This window comes from Oreochromis aureus, linkage group 17 (genome assembly GCF_013358895.1).
Source record: "Oreochromis aureus strain Israel breed Guangdong linkage group 17, ZZ_aureus, whole genome shotgun sequence".
In the NCBI taxonomy this organism is placed as follows: domain Eukaryota; kingdom Metazoa; phylum Chordata; class Actinopteri; order Cichliformes; family Cichlidae; genus Oreochromis; species Oreochromis aureus.
In genome coordinates this window covers 20,046,147-20,070,868 of record NC_052958.1, presented here as the reverse complement: position 1 = coordinate 20,070,868, position 24,722 = coordinate 20,046,147, and the positions used below count along the sequence as shown (strand labels likewise).

The 24,722-nt window shown below is 41.8% G+C and overlaps 1 protein-coding gene and 1 pseudogene across 2 annotated transcripts; one reads left to right on the top strand and one right to left on the bottom strand.

Moving 5' to 3' along the window:
- The first annotated feature begins 1,386 nt into the window (after positions 1-1,386).
- LOC116318222 (tetraspanin-8-like) lies at positions 1,387-17,223 on the top strand. 2 transcript variants are annotated; one of them, XM_039600927.1, is made up of 9 exons: positions 1,387-1,490; positions 2,500-2,607; positions 10,747-10,809; positions 11,332-11,451; positions 13,075-13,149; positions 13,232-13,327; positions 14,239-14,376; positions 14,536-14,619; positions 15,017-17,223. In XM_039600927.1, exons 2-9 carry the CDS (start codon positions 2,551-2,553, stop codon positions 15,089-15,091), a joined length of 708 nt encoding a protein of 235 aa, XP_039456861.1. In that variant the 5' UTR covers positions 1,387-1,490; positions 2,500-2,550; the 3' UTR covers positions 15,092-17,223. The 2 variants fall into 2 exon arrangements, with proteins under 2 accessions (XP_039456861.1, XP_031593025.1); XM_031737165.2 differs by lacking the exon at positions 1,387-1,490 and having other exon boundaries at positions 2,445-2,607.
- A 1,387-nt stretch (positions 17,224-18,610) lies between these two features.
- LOC116318216 lies at positions 18,611-24,313 on the bottom strand (annotated as a pseudogene).
- Between the last annotated feature and the right edge of the window lie 409 nt (positions 24,314-24,722).

Below are 24,722 nucleotides of genomic sequence, written 5' to 3'. Positions count from 1 at the left end.
AACTTTAAATGATTTTTTCATCATCTGTAATATGAAGAACTAACGGGGAAAAGGGCAAAAACGATCCGGGGGGGGGGAAGCGGGAACAAGAAAGACGACGAGCCAAATCAGCAGCAGTCTACCAGAATAAAACAGGAAGTGACAACGAGAGGGAAAACGACAATTAACTCCAAGATCGAGGAGAGACATTTAAACATTAAAAAACAAGAAGGAAGTGATATTACAAAATGAAACAATGACCAGACACATGCAAACGGCTGTTAGCAGTCAAACACCTGCCTGACTGCAGTCTCACAGCTGTGAGGGTATCTGTGAGCTCACAGACAGTGAAGGGGGAGCTGCAGTTACACAGGTGTGCACTCACTCTGCTGCATTTTCATACAGCTGCCGATAGATGGCGACTTACAAACACGTTTTACTGACAGAACTTCTCAACAACTCTGTGAAGTTTTTATTTAATTCATTCATACTCTATAAGATTAAAATAGGCTAATTATTCACTACATATTGAATGCCCTTCTTTTAAAGGAATCAACTGGTTTGATAAAGACTTTAAATATGTTTCGACTGTTGGCGTTTTCATTCTAACACCAACAGTATATACAAATATATGCAAACAAGTATATGTTTGCATATATTGAGGAAGCTCTTTATTTTTGTGTTTTTTTCAGTATTTATAGTTATAGTAGTTTATATTATAGTAATATAAAGTGAAGGTGATTGTAATTAATTAATTTTTACACTGTCTGCTGGAAATTAATACCAGTCTGAGAGGCCATTAGTTTGTTGTCTTCTTCTATTTTCCACTGCTTCTTTTAGGGGTCACCACCACAGATCATCTGGCTCCATCTCAGCCTGTTGCTAGAATCTTACCCTCTGCATGAACCTCCTCTGGGGTCTTCCTCTTTTCCTCCTGCCTGACAGCTTCATCCTCATCATCCTTTGCCAAGTATATCCACTATTATGTTTAAACCATGTCAGCCTCACCTCTCTAACTGCTGAAACAGTGACCATGAGGCGGTTTTATCCAAAGTCTCCATTTTTCACCGGGGAACTTTGTTTTCATTCTACTTTTAACTTAACCTGATGTTTGGTAAAAGCCCAAAGAGCTGCTGAAAATCACGGGAGAGCTCGAATGATTCGGATCTTGTTTTTAAATTACAGTAAAAGGTTAAAATACTTGTGATGATAACATGTGTAATAATCTACTGACACATAAGGTGGCTGATTCTGAGATGAGTGAGAAAATAAGGTGTACCTCTGTGTGTGTGTTAGGTCAAAACCAGAGAGAAAAACTCACTAGGGCAGAACAGAAAACCCGACAGTGAGTGGAGAAATGCTGGAGGTACTGGAGAGGTAATCAGGTACAAGGAGGCAGGTGCACTGATTGGGAAACTGGGAGCAGGTGAGGAGTGAAAGGCTGGGGAATAGAGCGGAGCTGGGAGAGGCCTGAGTGAGTGAATGAATGAATGACAGAACGGAAACAGAAGGTAATGTGAATGATTAATCTGCCATCTGCTGGTTTACACCGAGATGATATCTGCAGCTTGCTGCTTTGTTCTCATTTATTATGGGATGTGTGATAGAGGAACCAGGAAGAACACTATGCAGAAATTTGGGTGCACAAACACATGAAACAAGAACCTGAAATAATTTTCTTTTCAGTGTGGTGGCCTGGTGTCCAAGTTTTTGACGCTTTGTGTCTTCATCTATGTATAAAAGAACCGGGGTCTAAATTGTGGTTTGGTATCTGATTTTCCCCTGAAACCAGTCTGCGCTGATGGGGAAATGACTTTGTGAAGGTTCAGGAGTTTATGTTTGAGTGAAAATGTACCAGGCAGCTGGAAACAGAAACACCCACCGTTTTATCCCTGCAACTGAAAGCCACCTAGTCAGGATTTTCTGGCTTTGTTTTACAGGTTATTTAAGACTAAATAACCTTCTCATGCTTAAACTAATCCCATTAATCTTGCTGGAATTTTGGCTTAGTGGCTTCTTCTTGCGTAAAGTCAGATTTACATTGCTGGTTTTGCTGATGTCGGGCAGATGATCATTCAGATCAGCCGATGCTGCTTTACAAGTATGAAACTGATCCAGATGGATGTGAATGTTTGAACACATCCATCCAACAGCAGTTGACTTATCAGACACTGAAGTGAAACAGTTTGTTTATTCTCCTTTATCCTAGTTGTTGAAGTATCATTCAGACTCTTGTCTCAGCCGAGCAGTGAGTTTAAACACAAGCTCTTTCCATACATTGATCTTAATTTTATCTGCTTATAGTAAACTGGTGGGGGGGAAAAAACGAGGGAATCCTGCCGGGAAAATGAAAAGATTTAAAAAAAAAAAAAAAAAAAAAAAAGGAAAAGAGAGAGGAGATGTGGGAGGAGGAGCAGGGTGCAGTGAGGGACGCACCCTGTATGGGTGGAAACAACAGAGCAGGCTGGTGTGTTTACTGGCCTGACGGACTGTGTGTGTTTGTGTGTGTTCACTGTGCAGGAAGCTCGAGAACTCTGAAGCAGGCGGTCGACGTGAATCGAGGGGAAAACCATGGCTGTTAACAAGTGTGTCAAATACCTTCTCTTCTTCTTTAACCTTCTTTTTTGGGTGAGTATTTAAGACAACTTGAGTTCTTACAGTTTATTCACAGGTGATGGATTGGGCAGGTGTTTACAGGTGGCGTCTGAGTTTTAGAGGCTGTTCACCAGATTTCAACTGAGTCTGATATAAAAGTTTGCAAACCTGCCGGTTTTATTTGACTTGTGGTTGAAGCGCTCAGTTTATTTGATTTGTGCCTTGTCTCTAAATTAGTTTGACAACTGGCACAGTAGGTGTGGTATGCTGGTTTAGGAAGCTGTGATGCAGCTTTCAATACTAAAATTATTATTTATCTATTTATTTATTTCCAATTCATTTCTACTTTTTTCAAACTTTATCAAGATTGTTCTTAAATTTGGTCTCTTTAATCCCCAGTCTTTCCCTTTTCTGCATTCTTTGTGCGTCCTGACCTCCTTGTGTCTTTCCGTCAATGAGTAAAACAGGTTGTATCAGATTTGTCTTGCTCCACAAATGGACATTTGTTCAGTTTCTGGGCGTGGCTGTCCCCTCCGCCCCTGAGTTGAGCAATCCAGCATGATGGTCCATGGATTTAAATGGTTTTTGTTGTTGTTGGGTTTTTTTTTTAAACATCACTGTGTGTAGGTCTTTGGCATATTTTCCAAGCAATGTTTGCCCCCCCCCCCAAAAAAAACAAATGCTCCACTGGGCTTAACGTGTAGCTTGACTGAGTAATTTTTGTTGTTGCTCAACACCAACCTGGTGGTGCCAGGAAACGTACATTATCTCTGTTTTTGTTGGTGGAAGAATGAAAGGCTTTTATCAGCTGTGGAGCTGAAGTATTTGACAAGCCGCTCCCACTAAAAAGTTTAAAGACTTTAAGACCAGGAAAGATTTTTTTTTTTCCTGACTTCACCTATTTGTGCAAGGCAAGAGTTTGCTTTCCCCATCAGTGCCAGAACTACAAACGCTGGTTTGCTAGAAATGTAAAATTTAGTCTTAGTCTAACTTCACATGTAATTGTGAAGCTTTTCCTCCACCATCAATACCCCAACAAGTTAATTACACTGTTAGCCAATGAGAACAGCACAAATAATCTTGATTTTTCAACCATGACGTGATCAAGATTTACAAAACAGAATTTTTCTTCAGCATCACCGCGAAGATAAACTCAGCAGTAAAGTGTTCAGAAGTCAAAAATTAAGGTTTACTATAAACTTTTACAGGGCCTGAAGTCTTTTTGAACCCACAGCTGTCGCCACCTGGTGGCCTTCAGAGGGAATGCAGATCTGAGAAACGTTTTCAGTGACTTTAATGGCTAAGCGGTGTTTTTGTTTTTTAAACCGATCTTTGTTTGATGATGAAAGCCAAGGCTGTTGACGATTTCATTTTGTCGCCAGTTTGAAGATCACGCAGATTAAACTGGTGTAAAATAAATGAATACAAGTCTTATTCTCTTCTGTGTCACTTCAGGCGTGTCAGCAGACCGTAGTTTCAGTGAAATCTCGAAGTTTTTAGATTCTGGTGTAAAATGATGACAGCGCTCATAAAGCTGGCTTCATATGCTGTACATGATGATCTGCACTAGGATCTGTCTGGCTGAGTCTCCCAGTTATGAAGTCATTTCTGTCGTTACAGCCTGAAAAGTCAAATATGTCATTGTTGGAGCACAGCCAGTCAGAACAAGCAGAAGCACGTTATCATGTTCATCTCCGCGGGCTGTGTGATGTACACTGAAACATTTCAGTGCACGTGTGTGTTTTGAGCTTGCTGCGTGCACCAGCCAGCTCCACTGACTTCCCGTCCACAGTTTCTGCTGCTTATTTTCGGCTCGGCTCAGAAACCAAACCAACATATTCAAAAGATATTTAAAAGTTATTCAGTCATAAACTCATGCATGTAGCCTCTGGCATCTTGTAATCCTCATCAAGCAGTGCGTCCTGTTTCAAAGGTTTCCTCCTGCAGCCTGCTGTGGTTATTTTCAGGTCTTCTCTCAGATTCCCAGAACTGAAGTCAAATCGATCCCAACTTAATTACAGCCACTCAGTGGACGTGATGTGTTTACCTAATGATGGTGGTGAGGGTGGAGCAGGCCTATTTTCTGTGGAGCTCATTTAATGCTGGTCTTCATATTGTGCTCTGCTGTGAGAAACAACAAAGAAAGATCCTCTCTCACCACCTATTGGCTCAAACACCACTCCGCCTTGTTCTTCGAGGAACTTTTAAGGTCTGTCTGTAAAGCACTCAGCCACAGAAACCACTGCAGACCAGCCCTCAGGAAGCATTACTGCAGCACTCAGCACCGACCAGAGGCACAGAGCCGAGTGGCATTAGTGTTGAGCTTTATTAATGTTTTATGTTTTTTTTTTTTTTGTTTTTTTTTTTTTTTTTTATATAACTCAAACAAGAAGAAAAGCTTGTATGCATCATTATTGATATGAAATTTCAGTTTATTTAATCCTCTAATATGTATTAAAAACAGAAGTGCTAAAGCAGTTGTCAGTAAACCTGCTGCTGAACTGAACATCTCAAAGGAAATCTAATAAGCCACCTATGGTTAACAGTGAAGTGAGGCACAGATGCAGTACCACAAAACGGGTGACCACTCTTTTTTGTTTTTTCCCCCGTCTTATAGATCAAATAAAATGACTGAAATTAGATGCAAAAAAGTAAAAGGTTAGGTAAAAAATGATTAGAATGAGATTCAGAACATCCTGAATGACCACAGAGATGAACTAAAGGAAGATCCAAATGCAAAACAGCCACACAGCTGGCTCTCCTCTGGGTTTTGTGTCTGTGAGGCCTGCTTTGTGTCCTTCCTCTGTTATCCTTGCCATAAATCCAGCAGATTCTCTGTGAGCACTTTCTGAATCTGATTTAATTCTTAATTGAGTTCAGGGACGACATTTGTACAAATCAGTCCAAATGTCACCTTTGTTGGGATGTTTGAACAAGTAAAAAAGAGGAAGTGTACTGAAATGTTGCTTCCCGTTTATCTGAAGAGCTTTATTGTTTCCAGAATAGTAATAATAATTAAAAAGAAAACATAACTGGAAGTTTGGGTGTGGGTTACCATCGGATGTGAGTTGACAGTCCACTTCAAGCAGTGTCTTGAAGACCTCACTGAGGGAGGTGTTTAAAGTTTCGGTAGTCGCATGACATGATAACTAGTAGCCACACTGCAGCATTTTTGTGGCGGTGGTGGGGGGTGGGGTTGTTGTTGTGCAATGACGCTGAGTCTCCAACTGTGAATCAGTGCTAAGGAATTAAACAACACTATCTCTGCTTTAACCACCCTCATTCCTCGCTTTTGGGAACATGCCCAATCATGACGTACTTAGCCTACTAGTTTTACTCCGAAATTAAGCCATCTAAATTCTTTTAGTCTGAGTCGACTAAATCTCAAACGATTACTGTCAACTAAATCTAAAGTGTAGAAATCTGTCGTGTTTTTACTGATGAGAGTTGCTCCACACGGTTTAGTCTTCTTGTCTTTGACATTGAGAAATGTGTTCACACGTCTCTCTTCTCCTCCTCCCACGCATTGACATTTTGTCGTGCTTTTATGAGAAAATACTTCTGATTGGCGGACTTCCAAATTCCTCCCACCTTTCTGCGTAACTTAATAAACTCTGGATCTTGTTTGTCTAGAATATGTTTGTCTCGTTTTTCTTCATTGACAAAAAATGTCAGTGCATATATCCAGCACACATCAATTTGATATGATATCGATGTTTGTATCCCTCTGTAGTTTTTAGTTAGAATTATTGTCATCTGAAGTAAAAGGAAAAATTGTGAGGAAAAACTAACACTGGACCTGGTTGGTCTTCACCCAAGTTGTCCTTAAAATCACGACAATGTCACTTTACAGAAAGCCGTCGGAGGCCGATGAGCTGCAGCGTCACTGACGCTCCGGTTCTTATTCCATGGCTTTGTTTTGTTTTTGTTTTTTTTAAATAATATTCCAGCACTAATACTCTGAGGCCAAGATTAACCTGTGTGCATGCACCCTGTCACTGGGATCTCTAATCTTAATCTTTGTTGGGTTTTTCTGAGCTGCTCGTTTTTCCCATTGTGGTGGAGTCATGGTAAATAATTAACAGGCAACGTTAGCCTTGAAAGGCACTTAAAGGTTAAGTTGTGCATGTCGTGAAATCACTCATACAAAGGACAAAACTGTGTGACAATAACACGTGAACGGACTTCAGCGGTTTCACATTACATTAACAGAGCTGAGAGGGCCCCACTTGTCTGCCTCTGTGGGTTGAGGTTAAAAAGGCTCTAAATCAGAATCGGAATACTTTATTAATCCCTGAGGAAATCATGTGGTAAATGTGAGAATAAGTTGGGATGAATTCCTGACGTAGTTTATAGTTCATAAAGGCTTCGGCCTTTATTTGCGCTGCTCCCTGGGGCGGGTTCATCTCTGATAGGAGAAAACCTGCAGAGCAACATGCTAACAGAAAGTCTCTCTGCATGTATGTCCTGTGATGATCCCCTGCAACCGTCGCCAACGCCTCCCAAAGAAAACAATGACTTTGTTTGGGTGTGTGGGTTTTTTGTTCCACTGATATGGGAGGTGAAACACTCCTGTGCTGCACACCCACTCACCTGACAAAGGACGGTTCGCAGTTCTCTGTACTGATTTGCACACACTCTGCATGTGGGACACGTCTGTGTTTTTGGCCTCTATTCACTGTTTACTGCATGAGGGCAGATGTCTCAACAGCAAACATAAAGTCCAAAAACTGAGTTTTGTTTTGTTTCACCTCGGGCAGTATCGCCATCAGCAGGTTTTTGTTTGTTGTTAAACCGGCCTGAACGTCAGTTTGCTGTCATGCACCCTAAAGTTTAACCATGTCCGTGTGTGTGAGTGAGTGACTGACATCGAGGACGATCTATAGCGTGGGAAATGACACACCGTGCGTTTTCTTTTGGCCCAAAGATTGAGGAGATCCTTTAATAATACCGACATGTTTTAATTCTGCATATGTTATGAGACGGCCATTTTTGTTAATCTCAAAATGATCTGTACAACTTTCCGCTGCGCACGTAGTCAAGATTTCTCCCGTCACAGATTTTCAGGCAAAATGAGTTTAAAAGGGGAAAGAAGCAGCTGGAATCGGACACAACTGTAAACCTTCTCAAGCTTCTAATCATCATTTTTACTTTTTAAGTGAATTAAATCACTTCAAGTCAATATGCAGGGGTTACAGCTAAAATGCTTTGAGCAGAAAAATGAGAATAATTTAAATGAGCAAACGCTTTTCAGTATAGAAAAGGTCCTTTTTAATCTTTCCCCATAAAGAACTTGAACTGCGAGTCCTTCCTGCCATTATGACCTTTAATGACTCTGTTCTTAGAAATGAGCACGTCCCTCCGACTTCATCTAAAAGCCCATCTTTTGTCTTTTAAATCTAATTGTAGCCACGAGGAGAAAACAGTGTGTGTGTAGGGGGGGGGGGGTTAGTGTTCAAATGTACTACAGGAAACAGACGATGTAGGAAGTCAATCATATGCTGCTGCTTAACATTCCTGTGATCAACTGGGATCATTTCTGACCCCTGCTGTGTATCTGTCTGTGACCTTTTTAATCACGGAAACCTACTTTTCCTACAACTGGGCGTGTTTTACAGGAACTGACCCAGAACACGTGTACAGGGAAAGAGCTGACTGTAATTTTCCACTTTTAATCACTAATTGTGACCTTTTTAAAGTTAACCAGGGTTTTACTTTTAGAGATATTTGAACAATGTTTGTTCCAGTCGCCTAAATCCTAGACACAGTCCACACAGATCAGTACTGGGGAGATAACAGCTGGTTATCTCCCCAGTGCATTTTGAGGTGTTGCATCCTGAAATCGCCCAAAACAACCAAAACTGAAGACCTGATTCAATTGTAACAGTAAATTGACCCAGCAGAGTCCTGAATCACCTCAATCACTCATTCAGTTTCTCATTACGAACTAAACTGAGGTCTAATTCAGCGGCTTATGATTGTAAGCATTAAATGTGTGGTTGCTTACAGCAGCGTGCAGGTCTGTATATCAGATAAATCACTGCAGCACATGGCCATCGGACATCCTGGTGTTCGCTTCTGCTCATTTCAGAATAATCCTCCCTTCTCTTGCATCAGTCAGCTCCTCTGCCTGAGTCAGAGGAGCTGAAGCATTTCTGCTCTGGGAGCTTTAGAAAAAAAAATCTTTGTGCACCGAAACTGAAGCACAGCAAACACAATCAGCGTGTGTGCGTGCGTGCGTGTGCGTGCGTGCGTGCGCGTGCGTGCGTGCGTGCGTGCGTGCGTGCGTGTGTGTGTGTGTGTGTGTGTGTGTGTGTGTGTGTGTAAAACCTCGATAGACGGTGAGTCAGGATAGGTTCAGGGTGTGGTGCCATTTGTTATATTTGTGTGCGCGGAGGTCACAACCTTTTCCCTGTTTGTCCTCACCAGGTTCCGTTCATTCAGAAGCGGAGCGGGAAATTCAGCTTTCGTTTTTTTAAATGTTATCCCCAACGCTTCACTTCATACATGCACGAAACTGTTTTTAAACTAAAAAATAAAACTGAAGTTAAAGAATAAAGACCTCACTCCTCCCGCTGCTGATGAATGATTTTGTTCTTTAAAGCATCTTCTGCAAATTCCCACTTCCTGCTTCTGGCTGGAGCTCCAACAATGAACTTTCTGCTTGCCTTCAGTCGTGTGTGTGTGTGTGTGTGTGTGTGTGTGTGTGTGTGTGTGTGTGTGTGTGTGTGTGTGTGTGTGTGTGTGTGTGTGTGTGTGTGGAAAGAGAGCTGCCATGAATAGAGTTCCTATATCAGGCTTCACCGTGGCAACGGGTAAATGAAGATCACATGAAGGCGTGTTGGTGCTGACATGATGTTTATCTTTAAAACAGGCGTGATTGAACCACTCTGACATCATCGCAGACATAATAAAGTCTGACTCCAAATAATTGTTTTGATTCTGTCCGGTCACCATTTACCCAACTTTCATACATGAAGCTGGAGTCCTAATTGTATTTCATTTTATATCTAATGATTCAGCTGGAACCAGAGAGGGCCAAAGTGCTCAATTTTATTAATTTCAGTTTATGATCATTTCTTTCTTTTTTTTTTTCATTTATTTAATAATCAGTAAAAATGTAATCTATTTTTTGTTAAATTATTATTATTAATAATGGCAAACCTTTTATTTCTGCCTTTTGATGCATTTGTTGGAGTGTAAAAGGGTTATTTCATTCCTCTTTGCTCAGTCCCAACTTCCTGCTCTTCGGTCAGAAACATGTGGTTGGCAGCTAACGCTAACCAGACAAATGTGGCTTAATTTGGCTCACAGCTGTGACAATCTCTGCTTACTTATGCACATGTGATCAGGACCTCAGATATATAAAACTCTGAAAACATGAGAAGTGTCAGATTTATTTATTTATTTATTTATTTATTTATTTATTTATTTTTTCACCTCAGAGTTAGCTGGACGTGACAATGGATCTTATAACTGGTAGATGTTTTGGTAACCCTAGTCAAACCATTTATTGTTTTTTCTTAATTTCTTTGGAGTCTTTCCCTGTATTCCTCCTATAAGTGTTCTCTTATGATTTTTATCAATGTATTTTAAATGTATTGACCTTATTCTAATCAGTATTCTTGATGAAAATGAAGGACAATGTTGTAATTTTTACTTTAACCTGATGGTGGCAGTGCTGTGTCATGTCTACATATGATGCTGCTGCACAGCTTTGACTCTCATTACTGGAGGACTGATAATAGCATAATAAGAAAATCAAAATTAAAACATTAAAAGGAAGATAAAAGGATCTCTTCACTTCCTCATTCGCACCAAAATAAGCAATTTCAGCAACACAACACATACAATCTTGTACTCGCAATAAAGTCACCTTTGAGTAGACATGTACATTTAATTCCTGCTGGCAATTGTCTGCCTTATATTAAATATGATCATGTATATACCTGGAAATATTGCCATGCATTACAAATTCTGAAAACGTTTCTTTCCTTTGACTGAGATGTTAAAGGAAAGCTTTAGAGCTTTGTCCTCCAGGGAGCATTGAAGTGCTTGTTAAATGTCACGATGTCTATTTTGTTATTGCGCTGCTGCAGAGTTTCACCACCAAATGTTGCCAGATTCTGTGAAAAATTCATTCAGTTAATCTCAGTCTTCTTCTCCCTCCAGCTGAGCGGTTGCCTCATCCTGGCCGTCTCCATCTACCTGAGAGTCAGCAAGGGTGGAAACGAGGTGAGTCAGCGATGGACTTTAAAGAGACTGCAGTATTGCATAGATGAGCTCAGACGTTCATGTTCTGGGGCTTCGGGCAGGCGATGGTGTAGTATAGTGGTGTGACAGTGGGTCTCTTCAATGGATTCCAGATGATGTGTGGACCTCGCACACAATAAGTCTTTACTGTGTTTATATCATCTGTGGTAACACTCAGAAGGTGACTTCGTTTCATTCTTCAGGGAGAATATGTGGTAAATAAAACTGTTACTGTGATTCCAGCTTTGCCTTCAGAGCTTTATGTATCGCATCAGAGCTACTCTCATGCTCAGAAACCAGGACCAGTCATCTGAAACTTCTGAAACCTATATCGTTGTGTATTTTCCCATCTGTCACTCAGACATTCATCACATTTTCTCTGTGATCACACGTAAACTATTCCATAAAGACAAACCTCAACATCCTCTCTAACACATGTAGGTGCTTTTTAAAACTTTAGATCAACCTCTGCTTGCCTTTGACTTCCACCTCATCTGTCCACAGATCACCGATCAGTACTTCCCTGCCGTCAACCTGATGATCGCCATCGGCGCGATCATCATGGTTCTTGGCTTCCTGGGCTGCTGTGGAGCCCTCAAAGAGAGCCGCTGCATGTTGCTGCTGGTGAGCATTACATTTTGATTATGTTTTTGGAGCAAAACACATCACTTAGTAGGGATGCAACGATACCAATTTTTTCAAACCGATCCGATACCGATACTTGGATCTGAGTACTTGCCGATACCGAGTACAAAAACCGATACTTCTACCACACACAAGTTAAACTTAACCAGTAGTAAAGAAACGACCCCAGACAACTCTTTAACCCAAACGAAACGTTTACTGAACGTAAGGGCAGAGACAAATACTGTACAACACATCCCTTTTTTAAACTCAAATGATATTCCAACTCCTTAACCAAATGAAATACACTGTATAAATGACATAATTCCCTTTCAAATTATATTAAAAAACCCAACTTATGTTATCACCTTTTGGTAAGTGACTCACTAATATACACTCCAAAACACGTTATATAAATCCACTAAACACACAATATTCACACATGGGCTCCACACACTCACATTCACACTTGTTGCAGGCCTGTTTGCTGCTCACGCCGGACGATGGAGAAAAATCCTCTTCTCCCCAGTAAGAGCACAAAAGTCTGACTTACAGTTCCGTTGCCCGGTAGATCGCCGTTCACCAGTCCCACAATAAATCCACTCCTTGCGGACCCGATGCTGTCTCTGCTACAGCACGTTAGCGAGTCACTGTCCAGCTCTCCGACAGTCCATAGCGGCTGCCTCCTTGGCGAAGCCAAGCAGTCCGGGCTAGCCTTTAGCCTCGGCGGTCGTAGCTGGAAACAGTTTTCCACGGTGGTGCGACCGTTGAAACAAAAAGTCACTTCACCCACACTCTGTTGTGAAGCTCTCACACGGTCAGCTTTCTAGTCACACACTCTTTTGTGCTGGTTAACCTCAGTAAAACTAGCCGGGTCTCTCACTTTGGTTCAGCTAACCTCGTTCATCTCTCCATGCCGTTCTCTTCTCCTCCTCCATTGCAACAGATACACAGGTCCCGTTTTATGCTACCTTCACGGGCCTCCAGAAAATGAGAACTCTGAAAAATATTTTAACTCCCTTCAGAGTTACATACCATAAAATAATACTTTTATGATTAACATAACAGTTTGATTGCTCTAATTACCTGTATTTACCTTGCGACATATTACAGGGCAAATTACATTCAGGGTAGAGTTACATCACATAACATCAACTGTGAACACCTTATGTTACCGTGGCGTTTAAGTCCATGGGAATTATGAGTATCCACTCCCAAATTCCCATCCGGGCTACATTAGTATCGGTTCATGGTATCGGTTAACTTTTACGAGTACGAGTACGCACACATTTTACAGTATCGGCCCCGATACCCGATACCAGTATCGGTATCGGTGCATCCCTATCACTTAGTTAATGAAACCTACACTGAGGGATTATACCTGATCTTCAGTAACTGAAACTTTTGCCAACAGCTGGCGGGTTTCCATCCAGATGTTGAAGTTATTTCAGCTAACTTGTTAGATCAAAAAATAGAAATATGTTGATTTGTCACTATCACACAAATGTTTTGTCGATTAAAAAGATGTGTGAACTTAAGGTGGGACACATTTAGCTTTACTGAACTTTCCACCTCAGCAAGTCTTACAAAAATTGTTGCTCTATATCATGTGTGTTCCCTCAGTTCTTCATCTTCCTTCTAATCATCTTCATCCTACTGGTGGCAGCCGGCATCGCAGGAGCTGTGAGCCAGAATAAGGTAAAATAGCAACTGTGTGACTACTTAATTTTATTTTTATTTTTGATGAGGCTCAAACATCATGTTGCTTTTCTGTTTGCAGATGGAAGACTGGGTGAACAAGCAGTTGAAAGCTATGTTGCCACTCGCAAACCAACCTCAGTCGGTGAAAAGTGACCTGGAGAATCTGCAGAAAGATGTAATACACACACCCACACACACGCGCACTTGCACACACATACAGTTTTCCTTCTGTAATGCAGAAAGACACTCTTAGAAGCAGTCAATCAGATACACAAGTTAACCTAAATCTTGAAACACACCTTTGGTATTTAAGAAGAATGTGCTGGCAGTGTACAGGGTATCTTATTGTACTATGGTTTACATTTACTGAAGCACAACATGTAATCCAAAAATGAATAACCAGTTAACTGCTGCTCACACATGACCAGGGGCGTAAACTAAAATGCTGGAACATCAAATTTAAGATAAACAGATCTACGTGTTATGTGACTGACTGTGCTTACTGCACACATCCACCAGAGGGCGACTGTGCGTTCAACTGCCTGTAAGTTGGTCAGCGGTATGATGCAGTGTAAATACATGATGACAAATGTCAGTTTCCCGACCCTGAGGCATCTATATGAGCTCAATTGCAACACTTGGGTCCATAAGTTTTTGGACAGTGACACCACCACAGTCTATTTGAAATCAATTAAGATGCAATTGAACTGCAGTCTTTAATCCATTAAATAATTAAATACTTTGGAATTACAGCAAATTTTTATACTGTTTCACTGACTCAAAACTCAATTTTAAAAATAGGGATTGTTTTCAGTACTCAAAGGCTGCCCAAAAAACCAGAATCTATGGAAGTCACGCTGTACCCTGAACAATAATTTCCTAAAGCTAATGAGGCAGTTATCATTATTACCTATCAAGTAAAAACAAGTAAAAATGGACTGTTCCAAACTCCTGTTACAAATGTTTGAGGTTGTCAAAAGGAGAGTCCTATCTCTTGGCTGCTAATATTGCGACAGGCTGAAAAGGATTGAAGGGTTTACTAAGACTATTACACTAGTTCCAATCCTATTTGTATTTTCTTCCCAGCTCAAGTGTTGTGGTCTTGTGAACGGAAAGACAGACTGGTCCCCAGATCCATTCCCAGAATCCTGTCGCTGCAACTATACCATAAGTGCCACCCCTGTCCCCGGTGCTGAGTGTGGCTCAGATCGTTACTACAGCACGGTAAGGTTGTGACTGCTGAACACTGGATTGAGCATCCCAGCAGGAATCTGATTTCACTTTATATCTGTACAATACACCCATACTCTTACTTTCCTCTCATCGTTGAGACACAGTTAAATGAACCATAATAACCCATGCTGCTCTGCTCGCACCCTGCAGCCCTGCTCCACCCGAATCGTCAACCTGATGAAGGAGAATATGGTGATAGTGCTGGGAATCGCCTTCGGCATCGCCGTCCTGCTGGTCAGCTGACACACACAGTCACCACATCACTTCAGGGGACATTTGAGTTCACTTGATAAAAAGTCATCTTCTAATTTTTAATTTAATTATTTTTTTGTTGTTATTTTTTCTCTTGATAGAAAAATTGTGGAACATGCAAAAAGGAGATTGATTGATTGGCATTAGGTCAATTTTATTTATATATCGCCAGTTGCCTGGAGGTGCCTGATTCCTCTTGTAGAACCAGGTTTAGGGAGGGGCAGCTATCTGCTGCGACCAGCTGGGGGTGAGGGGAGGGGGATGGGGCAAAAGACCCGCTGTGTGGAAAAGATCCAGAGATTAACAGTTACCGTTTTTATATTTTCTTTTATCTTATTTTATTAAAGTTTTAATAATGAGTCATTTGTTGTTCCTGCAGATTTTCGGCTTGGCTTTTTCCATGGCTCTCTACTGTCAGATCGGCAAGAAGGACGGACCTACCACCAACGCCTGAGGCACCATCATCTCTGCCCAAGTGTAACCACCATATATCCTCCGTGCTAATGTAACTCATCCTGTGCTTTCACTGTGAAGGAGCACACTGAGATTAAAGCTTCTTATACACGAGTATGGAGTCCCAATGGTTACCAAAAAAATAGACCTTTCATATAATCTGTATTTTCTGTAAAAGGCATTATGTTACCTGAAATGATAAAATAGTTTGTGTCCGAGAGAGGTGAAGCGAGCAGCTTTTAAAAATCACGCAGTAAATGCAAAGTAAAAAACTGCAATATAATTAAATTCTGTTGATTTAAAATTTCCCAAAACCTTGAACTGTTATGAGTATGTTGGTTATGATTTGATTGTGTATTTGACAATGTATGGAAGCCAATTTAAGCCAAAAATATTCAATCAATAGCCAAGTTGATGCACAAAATAAAAATTAGTTTCTCATGTTCTCGTAAAAGTGACTTTTCCCTTGCTTGTAGCTTTCTTTTTCTCTTATTTTTTTTTTTTTAAACTTTTGAAAATGGCAGTCCGGCTATATGGAGGACACTTTAAATCTAAGTTTTCTTACTCTTCTTAAAAGGTGAGTGTATAGTCTGGATTTTTAGTTTTAGTTTTTTGTTTGTTTGTTGTTTTTTATCATTTTAATTCTGGTTGTAGCTGGCTTCCATACATCTTTCTCAGTGTGTGCTGCCATATTATTTATATTATTTTGGGGGTGTTTTTATTTTTTTTTATTTTGTCTTTGCAATAATTAAAAAAAATCCTCAGGAAGTTGAAATTGTTCTAACATACCTCCATCAGTAAATCTCGCACCCCATCATGGTTATTATTATTAATATAAACGTTTCTTCTTCTTTCTCTTGTTGGTGCTCTTTAAAAACTCACACTGCATAATAAGGGATGCTGGAATTTAGGTTTTTAGGGGGGTTCTTGTTTGTTTTATATCAAATGTCAAGCTTCTCGAGTGCTCCAACATTTGCTTGTTTTGCTTCATTTATTTTGTAGTCCATTTTAGGAAAGACGTAGAAAAAGCATAAAAATACATTCAGCCAACTAAATAAAACTTTCACGTATCCCATAATTATTAAGAAAAACTGAATCCCGAGACTTTACAAGTTTGAGGGGTTTTTTCCATGTAAGCATGAATTTCCCAAAAAAAGTTTCAAACCAAAGATGAATGTCCTCAGGCCTGTGGATGCTCAGTGTTTGCCTGGATGAATCTGCTGTGCTCCTGATGCTATTTAAAGAGGTTTTAACCACTGTTCCACCTGTCAAACACAATTTAAAATAAATAAATAAAAAATTTAAACAAATCAAAAAGGGGAATTCAAATTGAAGATAAATGTTGTTCTCATGGGCCATGTACACTCTAACCAAGTTTTTTTTTTTTCATTTATTATTCTTTTTGTCATGAGTTTGAGTTTTATGGTAGTTCCACCTGATTTGCTTTACTTGTATTCAAGCAATGCAGAACATTTTACTGTGACAGGAAGTGGCCTATATCCGCACACTGCTCACATTTCCTTCCCTCGCTTCCTTCCCATTATAATTGCAAGGAACAGAAACCTTCCTGATGTGGTTTACTTTTACTTGCTCCAATCAACTATCAGATGGGGAGATCAAAGTGAGGTACTGTCATGGTCCCAGGACTTCTGACCCGATGTTTTGAGTTTTGACATTCTGTATTAAGTTCATTTGTATTCTTAAGATCCCTAGGTTTTCTGTTCAGTATTGGTTATTAGATCCCCCCCCCCCCCCCCGTGTTGTCGTCTGTCTCTCCCTCTGTGTGACAATGCATATATTGATTTGAGTTATCGTGCTTTGCTTCCACTCCTTGTGTCCCGTGTTTTTGTTTTTTTCTTTCCATCGTGTTTTCTCTCTCTCTCTCTCTCTCTCTCTCTCTCTCTCTCTCTCTCTCTCTCTCTCCTCCCCGCTCTGTCGTGTTCCACGTGTGCTTCCACTTCCCTCGTTACCTTCTGTGTATTTATGTCAGCGTCCCCCTCTGTTCTGTGTTGCGTCGTCCCTCATGGTTGTGTGCGTTTCCTTGTGTCTCCCCTGTGCCTTAGCTTTCTCCTTAGCTATAGTTTTGTATCGCTCTTTGTGTTCCTGTTAATAAAGCCCTGCCTTTTGAGTTCATCCCCGTGTGTCTTGAGCCGTGCGTTTGGGTCCTCTCTTGCCTGCACGCAGCCACTCCTTGACAGGTAATGATGGACTTGATCTGAGAAAGAAAATTCTATTATATTAAACCATTATTTAAGTGGACATCACACAGAATCTGGTTACTCCCATTAATTCTGAAATCAGATAAAGCAAAATCTAACTTGGTACACGGACAGAAACAGGACTTTTAAATCAAAAGAAATTAAGTTGTGGAATACATTTCCAAAGCTTGCTGCCTTAACTATTTACTCCATAAAGACAAAATCTGACGACCTTCCCTGTGCCTTCAATGAGTTCTGACACCTCAGTATATAGAAACATTTGTTTATTTAGCTGCGTGTTCCATGTGAAATGATGTGATAGCTCTGCTTAGCTTAGCAAGTGGAAAATGGGGTCCCAATTCAGTTATACTTTTATAGTGCCAAATCATGACAGCAGTCGCTTCAAGGTGCTTTACGTTGTAAGGTAAAGACTAGGAATGGGAATCGACAAGAACCGTTCCTAGTAGTCAAATTCCTTGGAATCGTTAATCTGCTTGCCTATCAGTTCCGCTTTTTGGTTCTTGTACTTGTGCTACTATCAGCTGATTTTAGTTGCTGAGGGAGGAAAATAGCAGGATAGTTTACAGCATGGATGTGGACATTACTTTTATTTTTATCGCACAAAAGGACAAAAGCATAATGTTGAACTGCAAACTGCATCCAGTAACATAAACAGCTGTATTATTCTGCTAACTAACACTTTCAACTCTTTTTCTCGCTGGAGTAATTAAGTAGCGTACTGCATTACTTTTAATAAATGTGTTCTGTGTACTATCTGTAATACATTACTTTTTTGAGTAATGACCCAACACTGAGGAAATGCATCCAAAATGCACAAACATTTGACCAACATGCAGCTAATTTGCACAAATGTAATGTTTGATATGCTGCTTAGTGATGGTGGTAACACTCAAAGCGGAGCTAGCAAGAACCCAATGAGAGTCGATATGAGAACTGATAAGGAATCGAATCCTTAAGTGATATCGATAAAGGTATCAGAGTCGCTAAATTCATCAAAATTCCCATCCCTAGTAAAGTAATAACAATAATACACAGTGTAGAAATGTTTAGCTTATTTTAGAGTTTAGACATGTAGGAATGTTTAGTTTGCTTTAGAGTTTAGAAATGTGTTAAGATAGAATGTAGAATTATGGTAGAGACACTGACACTGCCCTGGATATAAATAAAGGCCTGACTGTGTCGTGAACTTAGGAGTAGATCTTAGGAGACCCTCCCCAGTTGAACTGTGAAAAGTAAGACAAAGAGGAGTTAATTGTAATATCCTAGGATTAAGGGACCACGGAGACCATGTTTAACTCACAGTTACTTCTTTATTGCGGGAGACGGGGCATGCGCCCCACAGACTGAAAACTCTCCAACAACTGTTGCCCCCTGGTGGACAAATCCCTGCCACAACATAACATTCCTCCCCCCTTAAACTGAAACTACTCTGTAGTTTTACTGACTACAGAAAATACCCATAAACAAAAAACTTCACCTTTGTAAAAATACAACAACCCCGTCCCCAGCCGTTATTGAAATTTCACTCTGTAATAATGAACCTTTAGTCCAACAGTCTTAGGTTAACGTATAACAGTTCACCGTAATCTCCTTATTATCATCAATCACGGCACAAAGTCTCTCAGGTGCTCCGGAGGTCTCTTGGTTCTTTGCGATCGCCGTAACCCAGTGGCTGGTGATTCCTGTGAATCACTACTCTCCATATGTGGCTTCACCACCGGTGTAACTTGCACCTCCATCCGTGTCTCCTGTCTCAGCGCTGATGTTTGGGGCTGCCTTTGGCGGCTCGCCTGGGTGGCCTTCAGGCATTCCTGCTGCCAGGCACGGCTCCAGGCGGGCAAACAGCTGATCTACGTGACGCCTCACCACTGTCCCATTGCCCAGCATCACCAAGTAGGAAACCGGCCCTGTCATCTCCTGTATAAGTCCTGGTATCCATTTGGGTCCTCTGCCATAGTTTCTGGTATATACTGTGTCTCCAATAACAAACATGCGCTCCTTGGCATGTCTATCATGATACAGTCTTTGGCTATCTTGTTTTGCTGTCACTTTCTGTTTCAAATCAGGGTGTATAAGATCAAGAGTACACCTCAACTTCCGGCCCATCATCGACTCAGCGGGAGACTTCCCTGTTGTGGACTGTGGTGTGATTCGGTAACTAAACAGAGCCCTGTTTAACTTGGTTGCCAGTGTGTCTCCAGTACTCTTTTCATGAGTTCTTTAAACGTTTGCACTGCTCTTTCTGCTAACCCATTGGATGCTGGGTGATATGGAGCGGAGGTGACGTGAGTGATTCCATTCTTTGCCATGAACTCTTTAGTTTGTGCACTTACAAAACACTGGGCATTGTCTGAGACCACCATCTCAGGAAGGCCGTGCGTGCTGAAACAGTTTCTCAGGCAGTCTATGGTTGCAGCTGCTGTAGCGGATGGAACTGGATACACATCTAACCATTTGGAGTGGGCGTCCACTATTACTAAGAACATTTTACCCAAAAACGGGCCAGCATAATCGATATGTATCCTTCTCCAGGGCTTTTCTGGCCACTCCCAGGGGTGTAGCGGTGCCTCTTGCGGCCTGTGCCTATGTTCTTGATAGAGATGGACCGATCCGATATTACGTATCGGTATCGGTCCGATACTGACCTAAATTACTGGATCGGATATCGGCGAAAAATAAAAAATGTACTCCGATCCATTAAATATCAAAAAAAGCATCTCACAAAACTTGCAACACGGCGTAACTCGGCTCATAACCGTAGCACGTTGCAGCAGTATGCCTCATGTGATAGAGCGGCTGTGTGTATTTGTAGCCTCGCTACCAAACCAGCATTTCATCTCCGAGGAAGTTATCCCAGAGAGAAGTAAAGCAAGTGTGTAAGTTCATCTCTGAATGTTTGTAAAGCGTTCCCGCGTTAAGCTTAACAACCGATATATGGAGCGACTGCCTCTCTCTCTCCCTCACCTTCCTGCTGCTACTTCAATCGTGAAACTGCTTAACGATCAGCTGATCGGCTTTTCTGTCGCGAGTCTGTCTCTCTTCTTTGTTTTTGGCCCACTTCGCGCCAGAAAGAGGAAACCAGCGGCTGAACAACAGCAGCACGTTTAAGCTTGATAAGCTGTTGTTAGAATTTATTTAATATTACTTTCTACACCAGGATCCTTTTCTACGTAGCTGACGGCTGGTAACTGTGCAGGGGCGGATCTAGCAAAGTGCAGCCAGGGGGGCCGATAGGGCATGAACAGGGAAAAGGGGGCACAAAGACATACTTTTCTTTCTTATTCTCATTTAAAATGTCTAGCTTTTAATAAATAATTATCTGAATCTTACACCCAAAGTTTTAATCTGATGTAAAATGTATAGAAGTCCATTACTATATATAGTAACTCTTAAGTCTATATACCCTAGTAAGCTATAGTACTTTTTCCTTTGGGAACGTACCGTCTGTGAATTCTGCAATTCTGTAGAAGAAAGATTTTGAATCTATTTAATTATTCTTGAAAAATAATTTGTTTCTGTGCATTTTTTTTCACCCTGCATCAAATTAAAGTTGATTACATCGATTAAGCATCATGAGGTGGAGGGTGGGTGGTTCCCTTTTTTTTTTTTTTTTTTTGCTGGGAGTTTGCAACCCTATTAGTTAGGTTGCTTAATATTTCTGCTAAGCACTCTTTAAAATACCAGAATAGGGAGGATGGAGCAGGTTTAAGTTAGGTTTTAAGTTAGGTAAGGTTTATTAGATTGATCAGTGTTGCTGAACTATGAAATATTTTGGGTGCAGTGTATTTTTTACACACAGGTATAACAGAATAGCTTTAGTGTTGTTGTTTATTTAAACTTGAGTATGAACTTATACAAAATGCAGCAAGATATTAAAAAAACAGTTTTATTGATTAAAAACACAATATCGGATTCATATCGGTATCGGCAGATATCCAAATTTATGATATCGGTATCGGTATCGGACATAAAAAAGTGGTATCGTGCCATCTCTAGTTCTTGACATGTACTACAGGACCTCACCTTGTCTTCAATGTCATTTTCCATATGCGGCCACCGCATGTAGCTTCTGGCCAGGCCCTTCATGCGGCTCATTCCTGGGTGTGACTGATGTAGCTGTTCCAAAAGGGGGCGTCGACCTTGTTCTGGTATCACCAACCTCGCACCCCACAGCACACACCCATCCTGCACACTCAGCTCCTGTTGTCTCTGTCTGTAGGGCTGAAAATCAGGATGCTGCGTAGTGGGCCATCCTCTCCAAGCATACTCACGCACTCTGGAGAGTATGGGATCTTTGGTTGTCCATCTTTGCAGCTGCTCAGATGTCATCACTCCCTCCTGGTCCTGATCTACCATCAACACCTGGTCCTTAGCTGCCACCTCTTTAGGGAGTTTCTCTGGAAGAGGGAGACGACTCAGACCATCAGCATTACTGTTATTTTTGCCTTCTCTGTATTTAATGACATACTCATAGGCTCTTAATAACACCGCCCATCGCATGATCCGCTGTGACGCCATCTGAGGGACGGCCTTCAACTCATGAAACAAACTTATCAATGGCTTATGATCCGTGATAATCATAAACCTCCGGCCGTACAGGTACTTATGAAAATACTGTACACCAAATATTACAGCCAATCCTTCTTTATCCAGCTGTGAGTAGTTCTTTTCTGCTGCATTCAGGGTACGTGATGCAAACCCAATGGGTTTTTCCTGACCATCTGGCATGCGGTGAGCTAGTACTGCTCCCACTCCATAGGGGGAGGCATCACACGAAAGAATTAATTCTTTTTGCTCATCATAGTGTACCAATACACTGCTTGACTGCAACAGTTCCTTTGATTTGCAGAAAACCTTCTCCTGTGCTGGTCCCCAACACCACGGTTCCCCCTTTCTCAGAAGCTTGTGCAGTGGGGCCAACAGTGTGGACAAGTTTGGCAAGAACTTATTATAGAAGTTCAACAACCCCAAATAAGCTTTCAGCTCTGTCACTGATTTTGGGGATGGCGCCTCCTGCACTGCTTTCACTTTCGCTGGCACTGGATGTAAACCGGTCTTATCCACCCGATGTCCTAAAAATGTCACTTCCTTCTCCATGAATTGACATTTGCTCCTTTTTAAGCGCAGGCCCGCCTCCTCCAAGCGCTGCAGCACTCCATCCAGTGTTTGAAGATGTTCTTTGTCATTCTTTCCCATCAAGATGATGTCATCCAGATACACTGCGACATTGGTCAGACCTTGCAACACACTCTCCATGGTGCGCTGAAAAATGGCAGGACTTGAACTCACACCAAATGGCAACCTGGTGTATGTAAACAAACCCCTGTGTGTGTTCACTGTGACATACTTTCTAGATTCATCATCAAGTACAACCTGTTGATATGCGTGACTCATATCTAACTTGGTGTATTTTTCTCCTCCCGCCAGCCCCGCTATCATGTCCTCCATTCGTGGAATGGGGTATTGTTCTACAGGTGACACCTTGTTAACAGTCAGCTTGTAGTCACCACAAATTCTGGCGCTGGAGTCTGGCTTTAGTATGGGTACGATGGGTGCGGCCCACTCTCAGAATTTCACTGGTTGGATGATCTCCTCCTTCAACAGTCTCTCCAGTTCCTGCTCCACTTTCTTTTCATAGCAAATGGAACTGATCGGGCTTATAGAAGCACGGTTTGGCATCACTGGCTACATGTATCTTTGCTGCAAACCCCTTTAGTGTTCCCAACTCATCCTTAAACACTGTTTCATGTCTGGCCAGTATCCGCTGTAAGGCATCATCTCTGCCTTCTATCTTATGTACAGGTTGCCAGTCTAATTGGAGGGCCTTAATCCATCCCCGACCCATCAAACTAGTTCCAGCCCCTTCAACCACCACCACGTCCAGTTTTTTTTTTACTGTCTCTGAATTCCACCTGCACTTGGGCTGCCCCCCACACGGGTACCTTGTGGCCTCCATACGTTCTCAGTTTGATTCCACACTTGCTTACTTTGGGTGCATTACTGCCTTCAAAAAGTTTTTTAAATGACTCCTTCGACATGATAGTGTAGCCACAGCCTGTGTCTACTTCAAATGTCACATTCTGTCCATTTACTTTTAGCTTCTGTCTGATGAGTTCCTCCCTTGGGATGCTAATCTCCTCATGCACATTATACATAGTCACACTACTTGCCTTTATGTGGTGCATTTCAGCTCCTTCTTCCTCACTGTCCACATTCTCCTCTTCCAAGAAATGGGCCTGTTTACCTTGTCTGCCACGCCCTCCTTTTTGTTCCATTTTCATTCGGCAGACCCTTTTTATGTGTCCCACCTTTCCACAGTTGTGGCATTTTTCTGAAACAAACCTGCAGTCCTTGGCCACATGATTTACCCCTCCACATCTGTAGCACTTCCTGATAACCTGTTGTGACGTCGAGCCGCCGTCCTCCATCTTGTTTACCGCTCCTAATCCTTTAGCGAATCGCGACTGTTCCGTCATGCTCTTCAAGTCCACAATGTCTCTGTTAGCCGCCTCCATTGCTTGAGCAAACTTCAGCGCCTTTTCAAATGTTAGGGAATCCTCTGCTAACAATCTGCGCTGTATCCTGTCGTCGCTTATTCCGCACACTAAAAGATCCCGCAGCATCACCGTCAGGGAATCTCCAAAGTTACAGTCCTGTGCGAGCTTCCTCAGCTCCGCTACATAATCGCCCACACTTTCCTCCGGCCTTCTATTCCGTGTGTTAAACTTCCACCGCTGCACAATTTCACTCGGCTTAGGGTGAAAATGATTGTTCAACAATCCCACCAACTCAGCATAAGAACGATCCCCTGGCTTGACCGGACTGAGTAGGTTCCTAATCAGGGCATAGGTCTGTGCGCCCACGCAACTCAACAGTACCGCTCGCTTCTTCTCCTCCTCCTTAATATCATTCGCCACAAAGAAGTAATCCAAAATCTCACAATACTCCTCCCAGGATTGCAGCTCGCTGTCGAACGGTGCCACCGAGCCCACTGTGGTAGCCATTATTCCACACCAAGGGTTACGCTCCGCTTCCAACAGATGCTATCGCTGTACCACTTGTCAACCTCACTTCATAAGTCACTTATCACGGCGTAACTTCACGGCCACACCTGGCTTTTACCCTCGTCGCCATATGTAATATCCTAGGATTAAGGGACCACGGAGACCATGTTTAACTCACAGTTACTTCTTTATTGCGGGAGACGGGGCATGCGCCCCACAGACTGAAAACTCTCCAACAACTGTTGCCCCCTGGTGGACAAATCCCTGCCACAACATAACATTAATGCTGAGTGGAAATTCCCCAGAGGATACCTGTGTGGGGGTCTCAACATGTAACTTGATAATTGTGGTCTGGAAGGGAGATGGTTTTTATGGCCCCTAGGAAGAGATACACACCCACAGTGTTTTA

Coding starts and splice junctions, on each gene's coding strand:
- LOC116318222 (XM_039600927.1), top strand. CDS start 2,551: ATGGCTGTTAACAAGTGTGTCAAATACCTTCTCTTCTTCTTTAACCTT. Junction 14,377..14,535: donor CAGATCGTTACTACAGCACG/GTAAGGTTGTGA, acceptor CGCACCCTGCAG/CCCTGCTCCACCCGAATCGT. Junction 14,620..15,016: donor TCGGCATCGCCGTCCTGCTG/GTCAGCTGACAC, acceptor TTGTTCCTGCAG/ATTTTCGGCTTGGCTTTTTC.